We start from the raw sequence: 16,631 nt of genomic DNA, 5'->3' as shown, positions 1-16,631 counted from the left end.
AAATATATAGGCCTACATATATAAATAAATCAAATGCTAGTCGAATAAATAAATCTGTTTTAAAAGGACATGAAATACGCTTCATTACTATCCAAGAAATACCCCATCTCTCGTACATTATTTATTTTTAGACTTATCCTTTACATGGCTCAGACACAAAAATCAAACCTCAGCAATTAAATTATATTTATTTTAGTACTTGCTGCATGACACCAAATGTCTGCAAAAAGGAGACAACAATTTCAGTTAAATAAATCTTAGATTTATTATTCACTATTTTCTTTATTTTTTCCTTAAGTTGAAAAGGAGGAATGAAAAGCCACACGTTTGATCTTTCGGGGAAGAAAAAAATAACAGAATTGTGCTCCTATATTAATTAATACTATATTTTTCACTAAAGCAATGGTACAACACTGAAAACTATCCGCAATTAATACAATTATTCTAATTAGTTAGCCTATCATTGTATCGCAACACATTACATTGAAAAGGTACAGCTTTTATGTCAGAAATCTTGTAAATACACTGTACAGCAGAGGACATAGAGCGAATTTAGTCTGTATTAAGAATTGTGAGAACGAAGAAATAAAATAACGACTTTTTCCATTCGTACTGTTAACAATATTCTTCAATCAATATAATAAATGTGAAAAATTATAAATGGATTTAAGGTTATTTTAAATTACCGTTCTCTCTTGTGCATATTTAAAGTCGAATAAGTGCAAAAATCTTTTTCAAGTATTGAAATAAGAACTTTTCAAACTTGGCTTTACACTTTCTGGGGAGTTTGGAAATCAGAAACATGCATTAATGGGTGCCTTCAATATGCATGTATATTTAATCAAATCCAATGGATGAACATACATTTTTAGGCATGTAAATCGCACTTCCCAAAATGACAAATTACATAATCCCTTAAATGTCAACCCGTCTAAAACAAATGTATGCTTTTAGTTCAAACTTCAGAAGAAAAAAAAGAAAAGAAAAAAATACATATACATTTTCATGTTATGTTTTCAGTCCAGTGTGAAGAACAGCCTGAGAATTTAAGAAGGAAAAGCTAACTATTCATTCTTAGACATTTTAAAAGTATCAAGTAATATGAAGAAAAAGATTAGACAAATTATTTGCAGTTTGATTAGCTTAACAAGGGTCATCTGAGGGCTAACTTTAGCTTACCAATAGTATATACAGGCATACCTTTACAATCAAATGCAATTTTACATAAATCCCTATCAGTAAAGTGTGTCTAATGTGCTCCATGGGCATGCTCAATGTAGTGCTGATGCAACTCGACTTCTTCTGCAAAAGAAGTTCCACATTCAAAGCAAGTAAGGCCATTTGTATCTCCTGATAAAACAGCAGCTGGGTCATCTCTCTGCATTTTGCCATCAACCATACATTCCTGGTGATGATCGATGAGGTCCTGAATGTCACCGAAAGTCCTTGGACAAAAAGAGCAATGAAACAAGCCATTGCCACCATGTTGAGCTTCATGTCTCTGTAACGCCGATGGTGAAAGAAAGGATTTACCACAATGTTGGCATTTGTGGCTAGTTTGTGACCAACTGGCCGAGTTCTGAATCAAAGACTGAGAGTGGTCTTTCTTGCCAGCAGATTGGAAAATAGGTTTTGAAGGTCTGGAGGTCATAGCGGTGCTCAGTCTATAACGAAGCTCGATTGGGAGACGTCGGCGAATCTCATCATGCCAAGCAAGGTGTTGTTGCAGTTGGGTCTCAGTCCAATAACTATGGCAACAGAGAGCACAACAATATGGCCGACTTTTTGCCTTCATCTTATGAGCTACCAACTGTTCTTCTGTCTGAAAAGCTTTTCCACACTTATCACACTTGAAAAGGCATTTCACTGTATACTCAGATGGACGACCCAGTGCTGGAGGAAGTTCTGCCACAGGTTCAGGAAACAATATTTCTTGCTTGGGCACCTTTAATTCCTTCTTAAACTCCAGGCACACTTTCTTATGATTGTAAAGAGCTCCAGCAGAGCTGTATCTCTTTCCACAGTCAAGACAAGGTATGGATTTGAAAGCTGGGAGGCCAGATCTACCCTTTTTCCTTCTTCTTCCAGCAGTGGCCTTTTTCTGTGAAACTGTAGGTTTACTTGCAACTGGATGACTTACTTTTAACAGAGAAATATCTCCCTTTTTTAAAGGCTTACAGCTCGAGGAAATAGATTCATTACCTAGCTTAATGCCAACGCTTGATTTTTTGCTCTGAGAATGGGCCTGCCATTTATGTGCACGAAGGCCTCTGGCCTTTGTAAAGTTCATGCTGCAATGAGGACACTGGTGAAGCTTAGATTTGAGGACTGAGGAAGGGGCATCAAGGGGTTTGCCAACTTTGGCCACTGATTTCTTTTTGGATTTTTCTTGTTCAGGGTCACAGGGCGTTTTGCTATGTGGATCCTTCTTGCTATGCTGATGTTCATAGTGGGCAGCTAAAAGTGAACCACGTACAAATGACATATTACATTGCGGACATGAAAATGTAGGCTCCGACTTTTTGCTGTTGCCGTCTAAATTTATGTTTGAATCAATCAGTGGCTCACTTTTGGTCTGGCAGGGGGGGTAATATAACTGGTGGCGTCGGAGGACACACAGGTAGAAAAAGCTCTTGCCACATTTGGTGCAGTGATAAGGTCCTTCGTCTATCTTCCGGTTTGAAACAATGTCCGGTTCATCATCTTTTTGTAGAGAGCCTGCAAATTTCTTATCCGTGTGCCATCTTTTATGAGTACCAAGAGCTGAATTTGAAGAGAATCGCCGTCCACACTCTGAACAGTAAAATGGCCTTTTAATTTGCTCTTCCTGTTTTTTGGGTGTTATTGATAGAGGCAAAAGAGGCAAAGACGTTTTTGCATTTGACTTGTGACCTTGTAGGTGAATTCTTTTGTGGAAATTCAGCGCTCCGACCACTGAAAAGCTTCTTTCACATTCCTTACATTTGTATTTCAAATCAGATGGACCAGAGTGGTTCACTTTTGATGAGGCCACACGGATTCCTAACTTTTTCTCATCTAAGATTACCTCTTTTTTTGAAGAATTTGTTACTTCCTCCTTAACTCCCTTTCTTTTGACTTCTGCATCGCCAATTGTAGTTATCTTTCTGCATTCCCTAATATGGTCCTGGAAAGTCACAGCACTCTTAAAAGTAGCAGGGCAGCTGGTGCACTTCAACATATTTTCTGATGTGCTTATAACATCAACTTCTTGAGGGTCTCTTTTGATACATAATTTTTGATGAGCTCGTAAGGAGGACTTGTTGTTAAAATGTGCAAGACATGTAGGGCACTGAAGAGCCTCAATTGTCACAGTGGACTTTGGTGAAGATGGTGAGTACCCAGTGTCATATCCATGACTTCTCATATGAAACTGAAGGGCCTTGGCACGTGAAAACAGTTTCCCGCAGTCGGGGCAGCTGTATGTATTCTTTTTCACCTGTTCAACCTGATGCTGGAAGGACTTAATAGGGGGAGGAATTAAGTGAGCAGTATGGACAACCTGATGTCTGAGGAGGCTTGAGAAAAGACGGAAGGACCTGCTACACAAGTCACATTTATGATTCCCATCTTCATGTTTCCGCATGTGGGATTTCATAATGCCATTGTGACGGAACTTTCTACCACAGACAGGACATGCTACCTTTCGGATAGAGCGGGGCCGTCCTAGAACTGATTTCCAAGATGAAGTGCTCTTTCCCGGCCTTAAATCTAAGCAGAGCTCTGGACTCTGCTTGTGGTGGGAGTACGCTCCTGAAGACCAGAAACCCTTACCACATTGCCCACAATGATAAATCTTTGGGCCTAAAAGTGTTTTCTTTGGATTGAAAACTTTTTCATTCAATGAAGCATGGTCCATTTCTTTATTCTGAGCTTGGCAATTCTTCCTGTGGTTATAGAGGCCACTTGCATGTGCATAGGATAGGTTACAATCTAGACATGGGTAGGGTTTTCTTTTAGGATGATTCTGTTGATGAGAGATGAAGGAAGACATGCGTTTGAACCACTTCCCACAATCTTTGCAAAATAAGCTTTTCTTTTCTAGTCCATCAGCCTGGTCCGGGACACTTTTGAAAGGTTTTTCATCCTTGTGCTTTTGCAAGTGCTCGTTGCGTTTCACCTTACTAATAGTTTCATGCTGGCCTACTGTCCATCTCCGTTTCCTATGAACTCCATGCCACATTTTGTGAACCCTCAAGGACGAAGCACTAGAAAACCACCGCGGACACTCTGGGCATTCAAATTTTTCTGATGCACTTTTATCCATATCAAAGATTTCTGGGGTGCTGGGTTGCTCCATATGCTCAAAGTCTATTTGTACAATTTTTAGATCCATCCCTGGCTTTAAAACCAGACTTGTAGGTGAAACTTCAACCTCAGCTTCCAACTCCTCTTTGATCTCCTGATCTGATTCACACAGCAACTCAAGGTCAGGATTTAAGTCGCGGGAAGGATCCTCCTCAGATTCACTATCGCTGATCACCTCAACATTAAAATCCCCGGTTTCATAACCCTCTGCATCTTCATCACTCTCAATAACATAGGAGACTTCAGTCAAAGAGTTTTGAAAACTGTCCTGCAGATCAACCTGTTCGTCCAAGTGTTGGGTTGAATCAATACCTTTGTCCAACTCGCCAGTCAAGTCAACATCCATGGCTGCCAATTGGTTGGTTTCTTCTGGTTTGCTTTCCATGATGGTATGTTGAGGTAGTGAAGTAGAGGGCTTTTGGGTTTCCTTCTCTGTGTCTTTGTAGACATCGGTGTGTTGAAGCTGATGGGACTGAAGGGCTGAGGCCCGGGAGAACTTCAACCCACAGTCCTTGCATTCAAAACCCTTCTTTTGTAGCTGGCATACTTGATGGAGGAATGATTTTGCGGGAGTCTCGCCACTATGTACCAAACGCTGGTGCTTGAAGTAGAATGTTAATGTCATGAAAACCTTTCCACACTCTTCACATGGAAACTTTTTTGCAGCTTCAGCTGAATTAGCATGCCAGCGCTGATGTTGGACCAGGGCAATATGTCTGTTAAAATCCTTTTTACACTCACTGCAGTGAAAGAGTTTCTTTGGTTTATCTTTGACATCTTTAACCTCTTTAAGCTGTTCTGGCGAACATTGAGTGTTTCGACTAAATCGTTGGTGGGTTTTCAGGCGTGATAGGGCAGGGAAGGCTTTACCACATGAACATTTAAAAAGGTTTTCAAGTGGCTCAATGGCATGGGTTTCAGTGTGTTCATTTTCCACAACCTGTTCTTCATTCTGAAAAACATCGACTATGGCCTGGTTCCGTGACCTTACTAGGTTTCCTTCATGACAGCGGCGATGAGCATCAAGTGCTGATGCACGTGAATAACTACGCCCACACGTTTCACACTGAAACGACTTCTTCTTCAGTTGCTCAAGTTCATGAAAAACTGATTTAGGAGCTTGCTTGTGTGAGCGTTGATGATTGAGAAAGTGGCCAATTACCCCATAGGATTTTCCACAGTCAGAGCATTCATAAACATGCTGTTTTGTCATCAAGGAAGTTTTTTGTTTGACCATATCTATTTGGGGAGATAGTCCATGCCGCTTTAACACATGGGAGTCAAGGTCATTTGATTGAACTAATGAGCTATTTTTTTGTCCACCGCCTTTCGCAACAGGGCAGTTTTCTTGAGAGTGTTGATGGAGATGGTCCAAGTAGGCTCCTTCCTCCTGAAAATCTTCTCCACAATCCTGACAGCAGAAATCCCGATCCCCTAGAAATAGAAAAGGGTATACATTGGAGAAGATCAGAGCAACTTGAAGAACAGGGGAAATAATTGTGTGTTTTCAATGTTCTTAAAAGCCTAACAAAGAGAAGTATATGAACAATAAATCATGATCCTGTCTGCATATATCTAATTTGCATATATATACACCCATAAATCCAAGGTCATCCAAACAAGCAGTTATGCCAATAATGTTACAGTGTAACATGTGAATAATCCAAAAATGACTTCAGAAAGTGTTCCATATTAAGAGCTAAAATGAGGCTATACATTTCATGCAAAGTGGAATACAAACAGAAATTAAGCTTTTGTCTGTTTGTGAGAACTAGTTGAGAAACCAACAAGCCAGGGCAGATCGTATGCAGTTATTTGTGTTGGACAAAACAAAGATCCAGCAATGGAAGTCTGACTAACATCTCGATACAGGCGAGGTTAACAATAAACCTGGGTTATCAGCAAAATGGCTATATCATTTAAGCCTCGAGATTGAATTAAAAATGATTAACGATCTACATAATATGGTTATAATATTTTTATATCAGTAAAACAATATAGATATATTCCCTCCATTCAACACAAATTTCCGCAAATTCCATATTTCAAATCTCGACGTCGTAGTGTTGCGTTGCAACAAAAATAGAATAGTAAAGTACAATATCTGTTCACAGTGAATGAAGTGTGCAGGAAATGAAATGGAACTGAACTATTTCTGCTCCTTATTACATAAATACATAAACACATATTGGATTCAGACCTTTCATATTTCACGTTTACACGCACACTGTTTCAAAAGTACTGCGCCAGCAGTGTTTATGAAATCCATTTAAAATAAATCAGGAGAGAGTTGTCATACATTATTGCACATAAATACAGGGTGCATTTGTGACAGTTGTTTTCTCTTAAACGCGTTTGACTAGCTGTAACTTTCCACAAATCCACTGCTTACATTCTTTCAGATTTTATCCATAACGTTAAGCAAAGCTAGAAATGTAAAAGAAAACAACATTTAACATTTAAAAATCATGAGTTGTTTTCATTAAACGATGCTTGATAATACAAATTGTCGTTAGTAGTGACAATTCCAGCGCTGCAAAAATAGTGATTAATTGAACTATTACACGAATATACACAAGGCATTTTGCATGTTGTGGAGGCCTGCACACATAACCAACTAGCCTAACGACATGGCCGCCTATGATGAACTGGTACTCTTACATCGTGTAAACATGGACACTTACCATCCAGAACGTCCAGGGCAGACGCCGACGCATCGCCCTTATTTTGAGGTTGTTTGTCTGACTTATTTCCTCGGTCCATCTCGCTTCCTCCGTGCCTCCTTTAACCCGCTGTGTGACCATTTGCTAGTGCTTGCTGTCTCCAAGGCACGTTCTATGGCTAACCCGGTTAGGCCGTATTCTGTTCCATATTTAGCTAATTTTACTATTTTTCAGCGAGTGATCTGTCTAGGAGGTGAATGGTGGAATTCATATATTTCCTTTTTCTAATAAAAAAATATATAAAACACAAATAATCCAATGTTAAATGCAAAAACTAGCCATCCGAATATAACCACCGATATTGGATGAGATGGTATGGGATGGTAGCTTACTTAGCTTAGCTTAGCTTGCTGATGCTGCTAGCAAAATGTGCCCCCGTTGGAATGCGCATGCGCAGCCTCTTTAACCACGTTTACGTAATGTGTCAATTTCCAACAATATCATACGTTGCAGCAAAAATCGTATTACTCAGTTTTGAGAACAATTGTAAAGCATGGGGTACTTGTTATTCTAACAATCTTAATAAATCATAATTGTACACATTTTTATCTTTCACAACCCTCACAACAACTATCCCTGCAGTATAATTACAATTCCCCGAGCATCACGGATGATAATGGCATTTATACTATGCTATTAGAGCTGTCTATCATTTTAAGCCGGACACTGGTTAAACACGCAGTTGCCAAGCTTCTTTTTTTGCCTGCTTAAGCATAACAGTCAACCAAATTTAAATGCATTATATCAAATGGCTTCTGTGGTTAAAAATAATCTATATTTTAAGTATTCCCACAATAAAACTACTTATACAATTGAATGTACCTCAGAATATCGAGTTATTTGACGTTGCGCCCGATATGCTCACATCATGACCTACGAATTTTATTGTCCAAATACTGAGATACCATTCCCTCAATATGAAACCTACCCCTTCAGTTGGACTACAGAATAGCCTAGGAGAATCTGAGAATTATTTATTTCCCCAAAAGTAGGGTAGAACGATTCACAATATTAACAATGATAAGGGACCTTCTTTATTCACAATGTTGGTTTTATTTATACAATTATACATTACATTTGTATCCTACTGGGGAGCTACCTAAAGGCTGGATACCAAATTGTATTTGGCAATAACAGGACCACAAGGGAGATGGCATTCTGTAAGTTTTAAAAAGTTCCCAAAACACACAACTAGCAAAAATGTTAACCAAATTCTAACCATTGGTGTATTTACATATTCAATAGTGAGACAATGTTACTTGGAAGTTTCAGGTGTATTAAAAATAATATATTTCAAATAGCAATCTGAAAGGCCTCTCAATTTCATGTGGGATTCCCAGTGGAACCATAAACATTACTCCATCACCTATTGCAGTAGAAAATTGTTAGTGGTAAAGAAAAAACTTGCCATAATGCAAGTTATCATTTAAAAAATATATAATATTAGGCCTATCCCCATCATGCAATGGCATAACAGACCATCTCTTATGGTTAAGTAAAAAGGAAAGTAACGGAAAGGTAATAGTTCTCCACCAAAGACCCAGTTCAAAATCAACAGAACATCTAGGTTCCTCAAATTGATGGTTTATTTCCATTAAAAATGAGTAGAAATGCATTCAAAGTCAACAAGAATCTTTAAATGGGTATCAGAGGACATGCAAATACACAGTCTACCGCAAGCTCCTAATGTGACTTTCAAATGTTTGTAAAAATGTTTATAACTTTTTAAGTTGTGCAGAAACAAAATATTATTTTCAATTACGCCTATTGACCAAGACCAGTTACCAATGTCAAATCTCTCCTTGAGCATGTTGCAGATAATGCATTTCTAGGTCAAATTCACGAGGGAGAGAGTGCCCACATATCATGCACTGTAGAAGTCCCTCTGGTGCTAAGGGTAAACGTCCACCAAGATTGTGCGGTCCTGTGTGAGGGCTGAGAGGTAGGGGCAGCGTCCGTGGCATTTGGGGGCTCATCACTGCCTGTGGTGCAAAAAAAAAATTTGGGTATGGAGGTCTTGGAGGTGCAGCAACAGAATGAAGAGAGTGAGAGCCAGACAAAGGAAGTGGAAGAGGTAGAGGAGCAAGTGGAGGGGAAAAAAAGGGAGACGCTTGATTTAGGATAATCTGAGTTCCAGTTACCATTGGTTTTTGCTGCAGTTCCTGTGCGTTTCCTGGTTTGAAGTGTCCAGGGAGTAGTGCTTGAGGGCCAACATGATTAGTCTGGAAACGCCAAACAGCAGGTCCTACTCCATGGGCAAAATGAGGAGGCTGGTATGGTAGAGTCATAGGAACTTTCTGGGGAGATGTCCGATTTGTCCCACCTGGCTTTAGTTGTAACTGTAACTCAGGATTACCATCCCTTTTGTCTGAGGGGTTCGATGTCTTTGGAATGCCTGTAGCTGTCTGCATGTCCACCAATGGGCTATATAAATCGAGAGATGCAGGGGTACTTAACACAGCCTTGCTTTGGTCTAATAGAGCTGAAGACGAAACTGCTAAACTTGTGGACCATTGTTTGGGCAGCACACCTCCATTTACTCTTTTTTCAGACTGGCTAACAGTGAATGGAATTGCTATATGTGGATTAAAGTCGTCTTTTGTAGGGGATGTAGACGATTCTTGCTTACTTGGAAAGATCTGTGAAGATGAAGTTACTGGATTATGTTTTACACTCCAAAGTGCTGCTCGGTCTGCATAGGCGGATGAGAGAGGTACGTGATGCAATAAAGACCTATTTGAGTCCATAACAGTTGAAGTGCACGTGCCTCTCCACTTCTCAGGCTGGGCTTGCCTTTGTTTCTCTACCTCACTATCTAAAGACGGACTGACAGTTTGGGGCATAGCTGTTTGAAGGGAACCAGAAATCAAAACCGAGCTCTCTTTTGCAATGCTTGATGTCTTCAAACTTGGGACTGAACTAGGGTTGGAAAGGGACTTCAACGGGCTGTAGTGGTGTTGCATTGAGACATCGAACTGTGTGAGCACTTGGGGCTGATCTGACTTCCGAGCCAACAAAACAGGCAATACTTCACCTCCATCCACCTTCCATTGGACTGGAGGACAACTCTCCAACAAGCACTGTTCCGCCTGTTTAGTTTCTATTTGGGCTGCCAGCCTAGGAGCTTGTGTTTGGAATGCATTTTGGCCTCCGTCTGTGTCCCTCGGCGTCGGAGGAGCCACCATGGCTGAACTGCTCACTGGTACTGATGCTAATCTCCTTTCATGTCTTTTCATATGAACATTAAGGCTGCTTAACCAAGAGAAGCTTTTGTGGCACACAGCACAGCAATGAGGTCTCGCTCCGTTATGCGTGTTAATATGATCACGAAGCAAACATGCTAATGTAAAACTCTTGTCACAAAATTGACACTTATGTCTTTTTGGACGTTTGTGGGACAACATGTGTTGCTTAAGTTGGGACGCATCACTGTAAAAGTTGTGGCAGCTGCCACAACGGAAGGGTTTGGCCTGATGCAACTTTAGATGAGTCTTCATGTTCTGAAGGAAGGCAAATTCTTTACCACAATCTGGACATTTATGAGGCTTCTCACCTGTGTGGATGATAAGGTGCTGCCGCAAGTAGCTGTTACATCTAAACGATTTGCCACACACATTGCATAAGTATGGCTTTTCCTTGGAATGAACGCGCATATGAGCCTCAAACACAGAGCGTTGATGGAACATTTTGCTACACTGTGGACACTTGTGTAACTTACTATGACATTCAATTCTTCGTCTCAGTTTACTTTGATCAGCAGCCACCTGCTCTAAATAGTGAGATTCAGATCTGTGGGCTTTTAACAAATGTCCATAATAGCTGAGCTTGTTATGGAAAATACTTGGACACTGAGGGCAGTTGTAGCCCTTTTCCGAGATCATAGGTTTGGTCTCCTTTGTCGGGGTGTTGTCCAGTTTTTCATACTCTGCCTCGTGTATCAGCATGTGGGCTCTCAGGTTGGCCGGAATCGTAAACTTCAGGGGGCACAGAGGACAGTTATATACCCGCCTTGGTTTTATACTCTGGCCTGTGTTCTCCTTCCCAAGTCCATTGGCAGGCTCGGTTGTAGGCACTGGGTCTTGTTTGCTGGGCTTGTCAGGAGGCACTAGATAGGTAGTGGTAGATAGTCTATGCTGACGGTAATGGGCCTTCAAGTTTTGGGCAAAAGCAAATTTCTTACCACATTCTGGGCAGCAGAATGGTTTCTGACCCGTGTGGAGATACTGGTGCTGATGGAGAAGACTGCTGTACTTGAAGGTCTTTCCACAAACAGAACATTGATGGGAAGGCATGTTTTCTGTGTGCTTACGACGGTGGTCTTCCATTACTGAATAATGTTTGAACACCATACCGCACTCAAGACATTCGTATGGCTTCAGGGCAGCATGACATCTCTGATGCGCACGGAAAGCGGCGCCATCAGAGAAATGTTTGTTGCACTCTTGGCATTGGAAAATATTCTCAAGCGAATGTATCTGCATGTGCCTCGGGATAGCCACCTTAAACTGAAACTCTCGACCACACAGGGGACAGCGGTAAGGTTTATCTGAATATTTGCTGCAATTGTGGCCCCTAAGCTCTTCTACTGTTGAAAACAATGTCTTACAGTTTGCACATGTAAACCGTCTCCCCTCGCTTGAGGCTGAATCCTTATTCGAACTTATAAGTGGTTGCTCCTTCTCTTTGTGTTCCTTTCTGTGCTTGATGAAACTGCTACGGTCCTGAAAGGTCAAACCGCATTCTTTGCAGGTAAGGGGTGCGGGGTCATTGTGTGAATGGAAGTGACGGTGAAGATTCAATGTCTCTCTTCGATTAAACCTTTTCCCACAATCCTTGCACTGCAGACTCGACCTGATACGTTTCCCTTTTGGACCTATTTTATAGCCAGGTATGCTGTCCACAGAATTCCCAATCCCTTCTCTTCTATTAATGTCCACCTCTAGCCCATTCAATGCATCATTCTCATGGCTCTTGTCATCAATATAGTTGTTTGGGTCGATCTTCTCTCCATCTGCATCAGATGTATCGTTAGCAAGTTTACGAGGCTGCACCATATGTTTCGTAAAGTTATCCTTTCGGTCTGAAAAGAAACATAGCATTAAATTAATTACTTCACGTCCATAGCGCCCTTCAATTTGTTCTAGTGTGTCATGTTGACAACAAACAATGAGAAAATTAACTAGTTTATAATGCGAAAGCATATGTTAAGATACACTGTAAATGGAATAGAGTCACAGTGAGCGCTAATGCTAAACGCTAATGCTAATCGCTAAAGCTATAATGCATAATCGGTAGCATACCACACTCGTCGTCCTTCACGTCGTAGTCTCTGCCTTCAGTTCCAGATACGGGAAGACGAGGCTTCATGTGGCTTGGACTGTCGACACTAGCCATTTTTTCTGATGCAAGATTATCCAGCGGATCTTCACGAGTCCCAGCTTGTGGTTTACCATCAGACTCTGCAAGGCTCACGTTGTTAGCACTGTCACTGCTAGCCTGGGCATCCTGTTGGCCGCTAAAGCAATCCGAGATATTTCCACTTGTCGTTGTATCCGTCTGCGTTGGATTACATTCCGATTGACATATACCGACGATTCCCCCAGATCCCGTATTCTCGTCATTGATAGAATCTTGCTCCGTGGGAAAGTGAGACGGGTACAAGGCGGCCATGTTTCTCCCATGTATACCCCTGTCCGCTAAGGCCTGGTAGCATGTAGCAGTGTGTTACCATCCCACTATCATTGGCTCATTAAGCATTGCACTTGTGAACCGAACTGGTTCAGGTCACTGGACAACACGTAGAAGAGACGCAACCTGCGCTTACTGGTTTCGTTTGTATATTATAGTTAACTTTATTACAGTTTCATTTATGTATTGCGGCCAATATTTACAAAATAAAAAAGGAGCGAAATTAAACGCAGTTTAATTTTAGTTTCATGTTTCTAGCGACCTACGTGCATAATGATAATATTGCATGCAATGCATAGCCAGACATACATCTATACATTATCATCTCAGTACTAAAATATCAAAGCCTACAGAAACACAGTTAGTGTGTTTAAGGTCCTCATGGACAAAGACAGTGTTCAGTGGGAGGCAAAATGGTATTTTATCACATTCTTTAAATCAGTTTGTCTAAAACAGTCATGGGACAACAAAAAAGTTACAGACAACAAAAATGTTTTTCTTTTGTCCAAAATTTTGAGGAATGTTTATGTTAAACGGTTAACAAAGAACAGGCATATATTTATTAACAATATACTATCAGTATCTCCATATTCAATAAGTTCTGCGGATTACATGACAATGTTACGCATGTCTATCTACAGCATTCAGAAAGTAGTTACTAGGAGTTTCATGACTGCTATATCGAACAGCCTTTCAAACAAATTCGATTTTAAACATCAACAACTTATTTAAAGGTATTGAAAGCCTCTCTCACAAATGGTCATTCTATAGAACTAATGCAGTGGAAAAAAATGTATTTAATGGCATATAGTTCAGGGTTTTACTTTGCACATCTGTTAAAGTAAAATGATTGGAATAGAAAATAAGCATTCATGGTATATCATAGATATAGATACAGTGATTAAAATACCACTGAATTCAGTTCAAATTTGACGCGGGAATAGCTATCCTTGATTCAAAGTTTGTTTGCTCTCTTGCGTTATCAACGCCGCCTCCTACGTCTATGTTCTACAGTTCTTCCTCGCCTTGGCCTCTGGCCAGTTCCATTCACGGCTGTATTCCGATCTGAATTAAAAGTATCATTTGCATCTCCTGGAGATGATTGGGGAACCACTGCTACAGCCGACTGATCGTTCAAATGTTGAAAAGGCTTTGGCTGCTGTTTTGTTGGCTGGTTATACTGTGACTGCTGTTTTGCTACATTTAAGTGCTGAAGATGCTCTTGTGTTTGCTGTGGGTGTTGTAGGGGATCTATTGGGGTTTGCTGTGTTTCCAGTTGCTGGAGAGGCGAAGGTTGTGATGACAAGTGTGGTTGTTTCGGGGTAGCCTGCTGCTGCTGAACACGATGCGGTTGTGGTGATGTTTGCTGCTGCGACTCAAGCACTCCCAGGAGTCTTTGCAAGAGGATATTGTTTTGTTGTAGACTGGATGCTAACATCTCTTGGGAGGCCACCAGTGTTCTCATGTCACGCCTGAAACCTTCCCCAAACTCCATCAGGCTCTTCTCCACCCGATCTCCGAGCTGAAGAGCTGCATCTCCAAGGCCGTGCAGCTCGTCCTCCAGCCAGGAGCTGCGGGGCTGTGTCTCCAGAGGCCCCTGCTGTGCTCCGAGCGACGGCGGGCTGGGCTGTGGGCTTCCATTGAGGAAAGGTGCGCTGTAGAGTGGGGAGGGGGGCAGCCATCGCTCCGAGGGAGGGGGAGGTCCGATGCCCAGACTGAGTCCCAACCCCAGTTTATCCTCCATGCTGTGTTCTGGTCCCTCACAGTCTGGTTCTCCCACCTCTCTCTCCCGCTCAACGCTGTCCTCCTCTTCCTTCTCCAAACCATCTCGCTCTGACCCGTCCCCAGTTCCAACTGAAAAAGAAAAACAATATATTCTAGAGCTGTAGATAGTTGATAGATAGCTAGTGCATCTTGAAACAAATTCAAGCAATTTTAAAGTTGAATGACATGGCCGATCCAACTCTCTCGTGCTAGTTCCTACCTGCTTCAGAGTCTGTCAAGCATGGAAAGCTAGCCTTCGGTCTAGAGCTGTGCTTCTGTCTGGCCTGTTGCAGCCGAGGGCTCGACTGCGACTGAGAAGGTCTTCCGAGTAACGAAGCCCCTCTGCTGGAGGGCAGGTAACAGCTGCGATGGCGAGCGTCTGCCAGCCTTCCACCGTTTCGTCTCTTCAGGTCATCCCATCGCTTCTTCACCTCCCGCAGGGTGCGGGGGACTCTGGACACAGCGTTGACCCTTTCCAGGATTCCCGCCCAGATGCGCTCTCTCTCCCGGCGGCGCAGCCTCCCCGCCGGGCCGAAGAGCTCCCCCTCGCACCGCGTCACCTCGGACACCAGCACCTCCAGCTCTGCACCGCTGAAGCGGCTCTTCCTCTTACTGGCACCGCCAGCAGCCAAGGCAGCAGACATTCCTCTGCCTGCATAGAACCAAGGATGTGGTTTTGGTAAGTAGAAAATAAATTAAGCAAATAGCTCACAATAACATATATTTTGGCGTTGTCTACTTGCAGATATTTGATGCCTGTGTTTTTGCTCACTTTGATCAAGAGACATAAGTTCATCTGAGGACATCCCTGGGGCCATGATGTTTGGATGAACCACTACGACATTGAAAGGGAGGCCCCCAGGTAGTCCACTGTTCTGGTCACAGCTTCCCTCAGAGTCGTCATCCTCCCTCGGGAAGCCATCTTCAGAGACTCCTCCACCAAACGGGCCCTCTGGAGACTCCACTTTAATGTGCATGGGAGGTGATTGCTCATACAGCAGCCCCCCCTCCTCGTAGTACTCGGTCATGAGTCAGGTGAGTAGTGCAGAGGAACCGACTGGAAAGCCACTTCCTGACTTTTGCTCCATTAATAAAAGTTTTCCGTATTTACTAACTTACTTCTATGTAAATAAGCACTGCTATATACATCATGTTAAAATATGTATGATCCGAGTTATAATACTGAGCATACCGACTACCAAGGGGCCGCTCATATTCATATGAATACGACTTAGGAATTGCCTAGAATCCTTTCATTTTTATCATGTTTCAAATCAATGTAGGTTAATAAAAATCGGCATTGCAAGAATGTCAAATTTAGCCAATCAAGGGACATCTTTGGATGACAAAAGAGCTTTAAATCCTCCACCTTTTGAGAAAACGAATTTGTCATATAATAAATATATATAAAGTTCAAGGACGTGAGAAATCCGAAGCGCTGCGTACAACCAGTCAGTAGTCTTTCAAGTAGTAGACGTTCGAGATTGCTGCAATGCAAAAAAAACAATACAATGTTATATATGTCCATGACATTATTAAAAACAATATCAGAAACTCCTTACTTTAGTATATTGTCGCATTGGTGAGTGTTTTTTCTGTAGTACATCCGCAATGGTTGCGCATTCCGCATATATTAGGTGCTGATCTTGCATTGTAGCTAGCTAATACACCACCACACGAGCAAGGGAAACCTCTCACCCTTGGAACTGTATTACACTATAAAGAAATACAAATAGCGATTACACATGCCTTGTTTTGATTACCTCAAGTTAACTGCAAACCAAAACAAACTCACATTTGGTGCAGCTGTTAGCTTCTCTGCCAATACAAAATCGGAATACAGTCGCTTCCGATTGACGTCACAAAGTGGGTATGGGTATATTCAATGGGTATATTCAAGTGCGAAAAAAAAGTTCGTTAAATAAATATATTCTATCAAATGTATCCCCCTCCTAACAATTTATAAGTGTCATATGTGAGTTTAAACACTAATAATCTTCAAGTAATCGATGGTTGTTTCATGTTGAAGACACATCTACACATCTGCACAGCAAGTTAATTTGGATATACATTTCAGATCATGGCCATTCAATGGTTTGTGATGTCCACTCCAGGACATGTAGTTCTTAA

At 41.6% G+C, this 16,631-nt stretch overlaps 3 protein-coding genes across 6 annotated transcripts; all 3 read right to left on the bottom strand.

Annotated features, from left to right (window-relative positions):
• Nucleotides 1–171: 171 nt before the first annotated feature.
• Nucleotides 172–7,424, bottom strand: si:ch211-261d7.6 (zinc finger protein 91). Its single transcript, XM_030371047.1, has 2 exons — nucleotides 7,011–7,424; nucleotides 172–5,760 (listed from the first exon to the last, which is right to left on the bottom strand). Exons 1-2 carry the CDS (start codon nucleotides 7,087–7,089, stop codon nucleotides 1,250–1,252), a joined length of 4,590 nt encoding a protein of 1,529 aa, XP_030226907.1. The 5' UTR covers nucleotides 7,090–7,424; the 3' UTR covers nucleotides 172–1,249.
• Nucleotides 7,425–8,060: 636 nt separating this feature from the next.
• zgc:66448 (zinc finger protein 160) lies at nucleotides 8,061–12,813 on the bottom strand. 2 transcript variants are annotated; one of them, XM_030371056.1, is made up of 3 exons: nucleotides 12,350–12,812; nucleotides 9,191–12,129; nucleotides 8,061–9,031 (listed from the first exon to the last, which is right to left on the bottom strand). In XM_030371056.1, the coding sequence occupies exons 1-3, from the start codon at nucleotides 12,717–12,719 to the stop codon at nucleotides 8,840–8,842; spliced, it is 3,501 nt and encodes a 1,166-aa protein (XP_030226916.1). In that variant the 5' UTR covers nucleotides 12,720–12,812; the 3' UTR covers nucleotides 8,061–8,839. The 2 variants fall into 2 exon arrangements, with proteins under 2 accessions (XP_030226916.1, XP_030226915.1); XM_030371055.1 differs by having other exon boundaries at nucleotides 8,061–12,129; nucleotides 12,350–12,813.
• A 143-nt stretch (nucleotides 12,814–12,956) lies between these two features.
• On the bottom strand, nucleotides 12,957–16,376 carry si:ch211-261d7.3 (uncharacterized). 3 transcript variants are annotated; one of them, XM_030371078.1, is made up of 4 exons: nucleotides 16,297–16,376; nucleotides 15,274–15,988; nucleotides 14,722–15,153; nucleotides 12,957–14,591 (listed from the first exon to the last, which is right to left on the bottom strand). In XM_030371078.1, exons 2-4 carry the CDS (start codon nucleotides 15,527–15,529, stop codon nucleotides 13,720–13,722), a joined length of 1,560 nt encoding a protein of 519 aa, XP_030226938.1. In that variant the 5' UTR covers nucleotides 15,530–15,988; nucleotides 16,297–16,376; the 3' UTR covers nucleotides 12,957–13,719. The 3 variants fall into 3 exon arrangements, with proteins under 3 accessions (XP_030226938.1, XP_030226939.1, XP_030226937.1); XM_030371079.1 differs by having other exon boundaries at nucleotides 16,265–16,369; XM_030371077.1 differs by having other exon boundaries at nucleotides 16,064–16,354.
• Between the last annotated feature and the right edge of the window lie 255 nt (nucleotides 16,377–16,631).

This window comes from Gadus morhua, chromosome 11 (genome assembly GCF_902167405.1).
Source record: "Gadus morhua chromosome 11, gadMor3.0, whole genome shotgun sequence".
Lineage (NCBI taxonomy): Eukaryota > Metazoa > Chordata > Actinopteri > Gadiformes > Gadidae > Gadus > Gadus morhua.
Note: the sequence above shows the minus strand (reverse complement) of the source record. Positions and strands in the feature narration are given on the sequence as shown.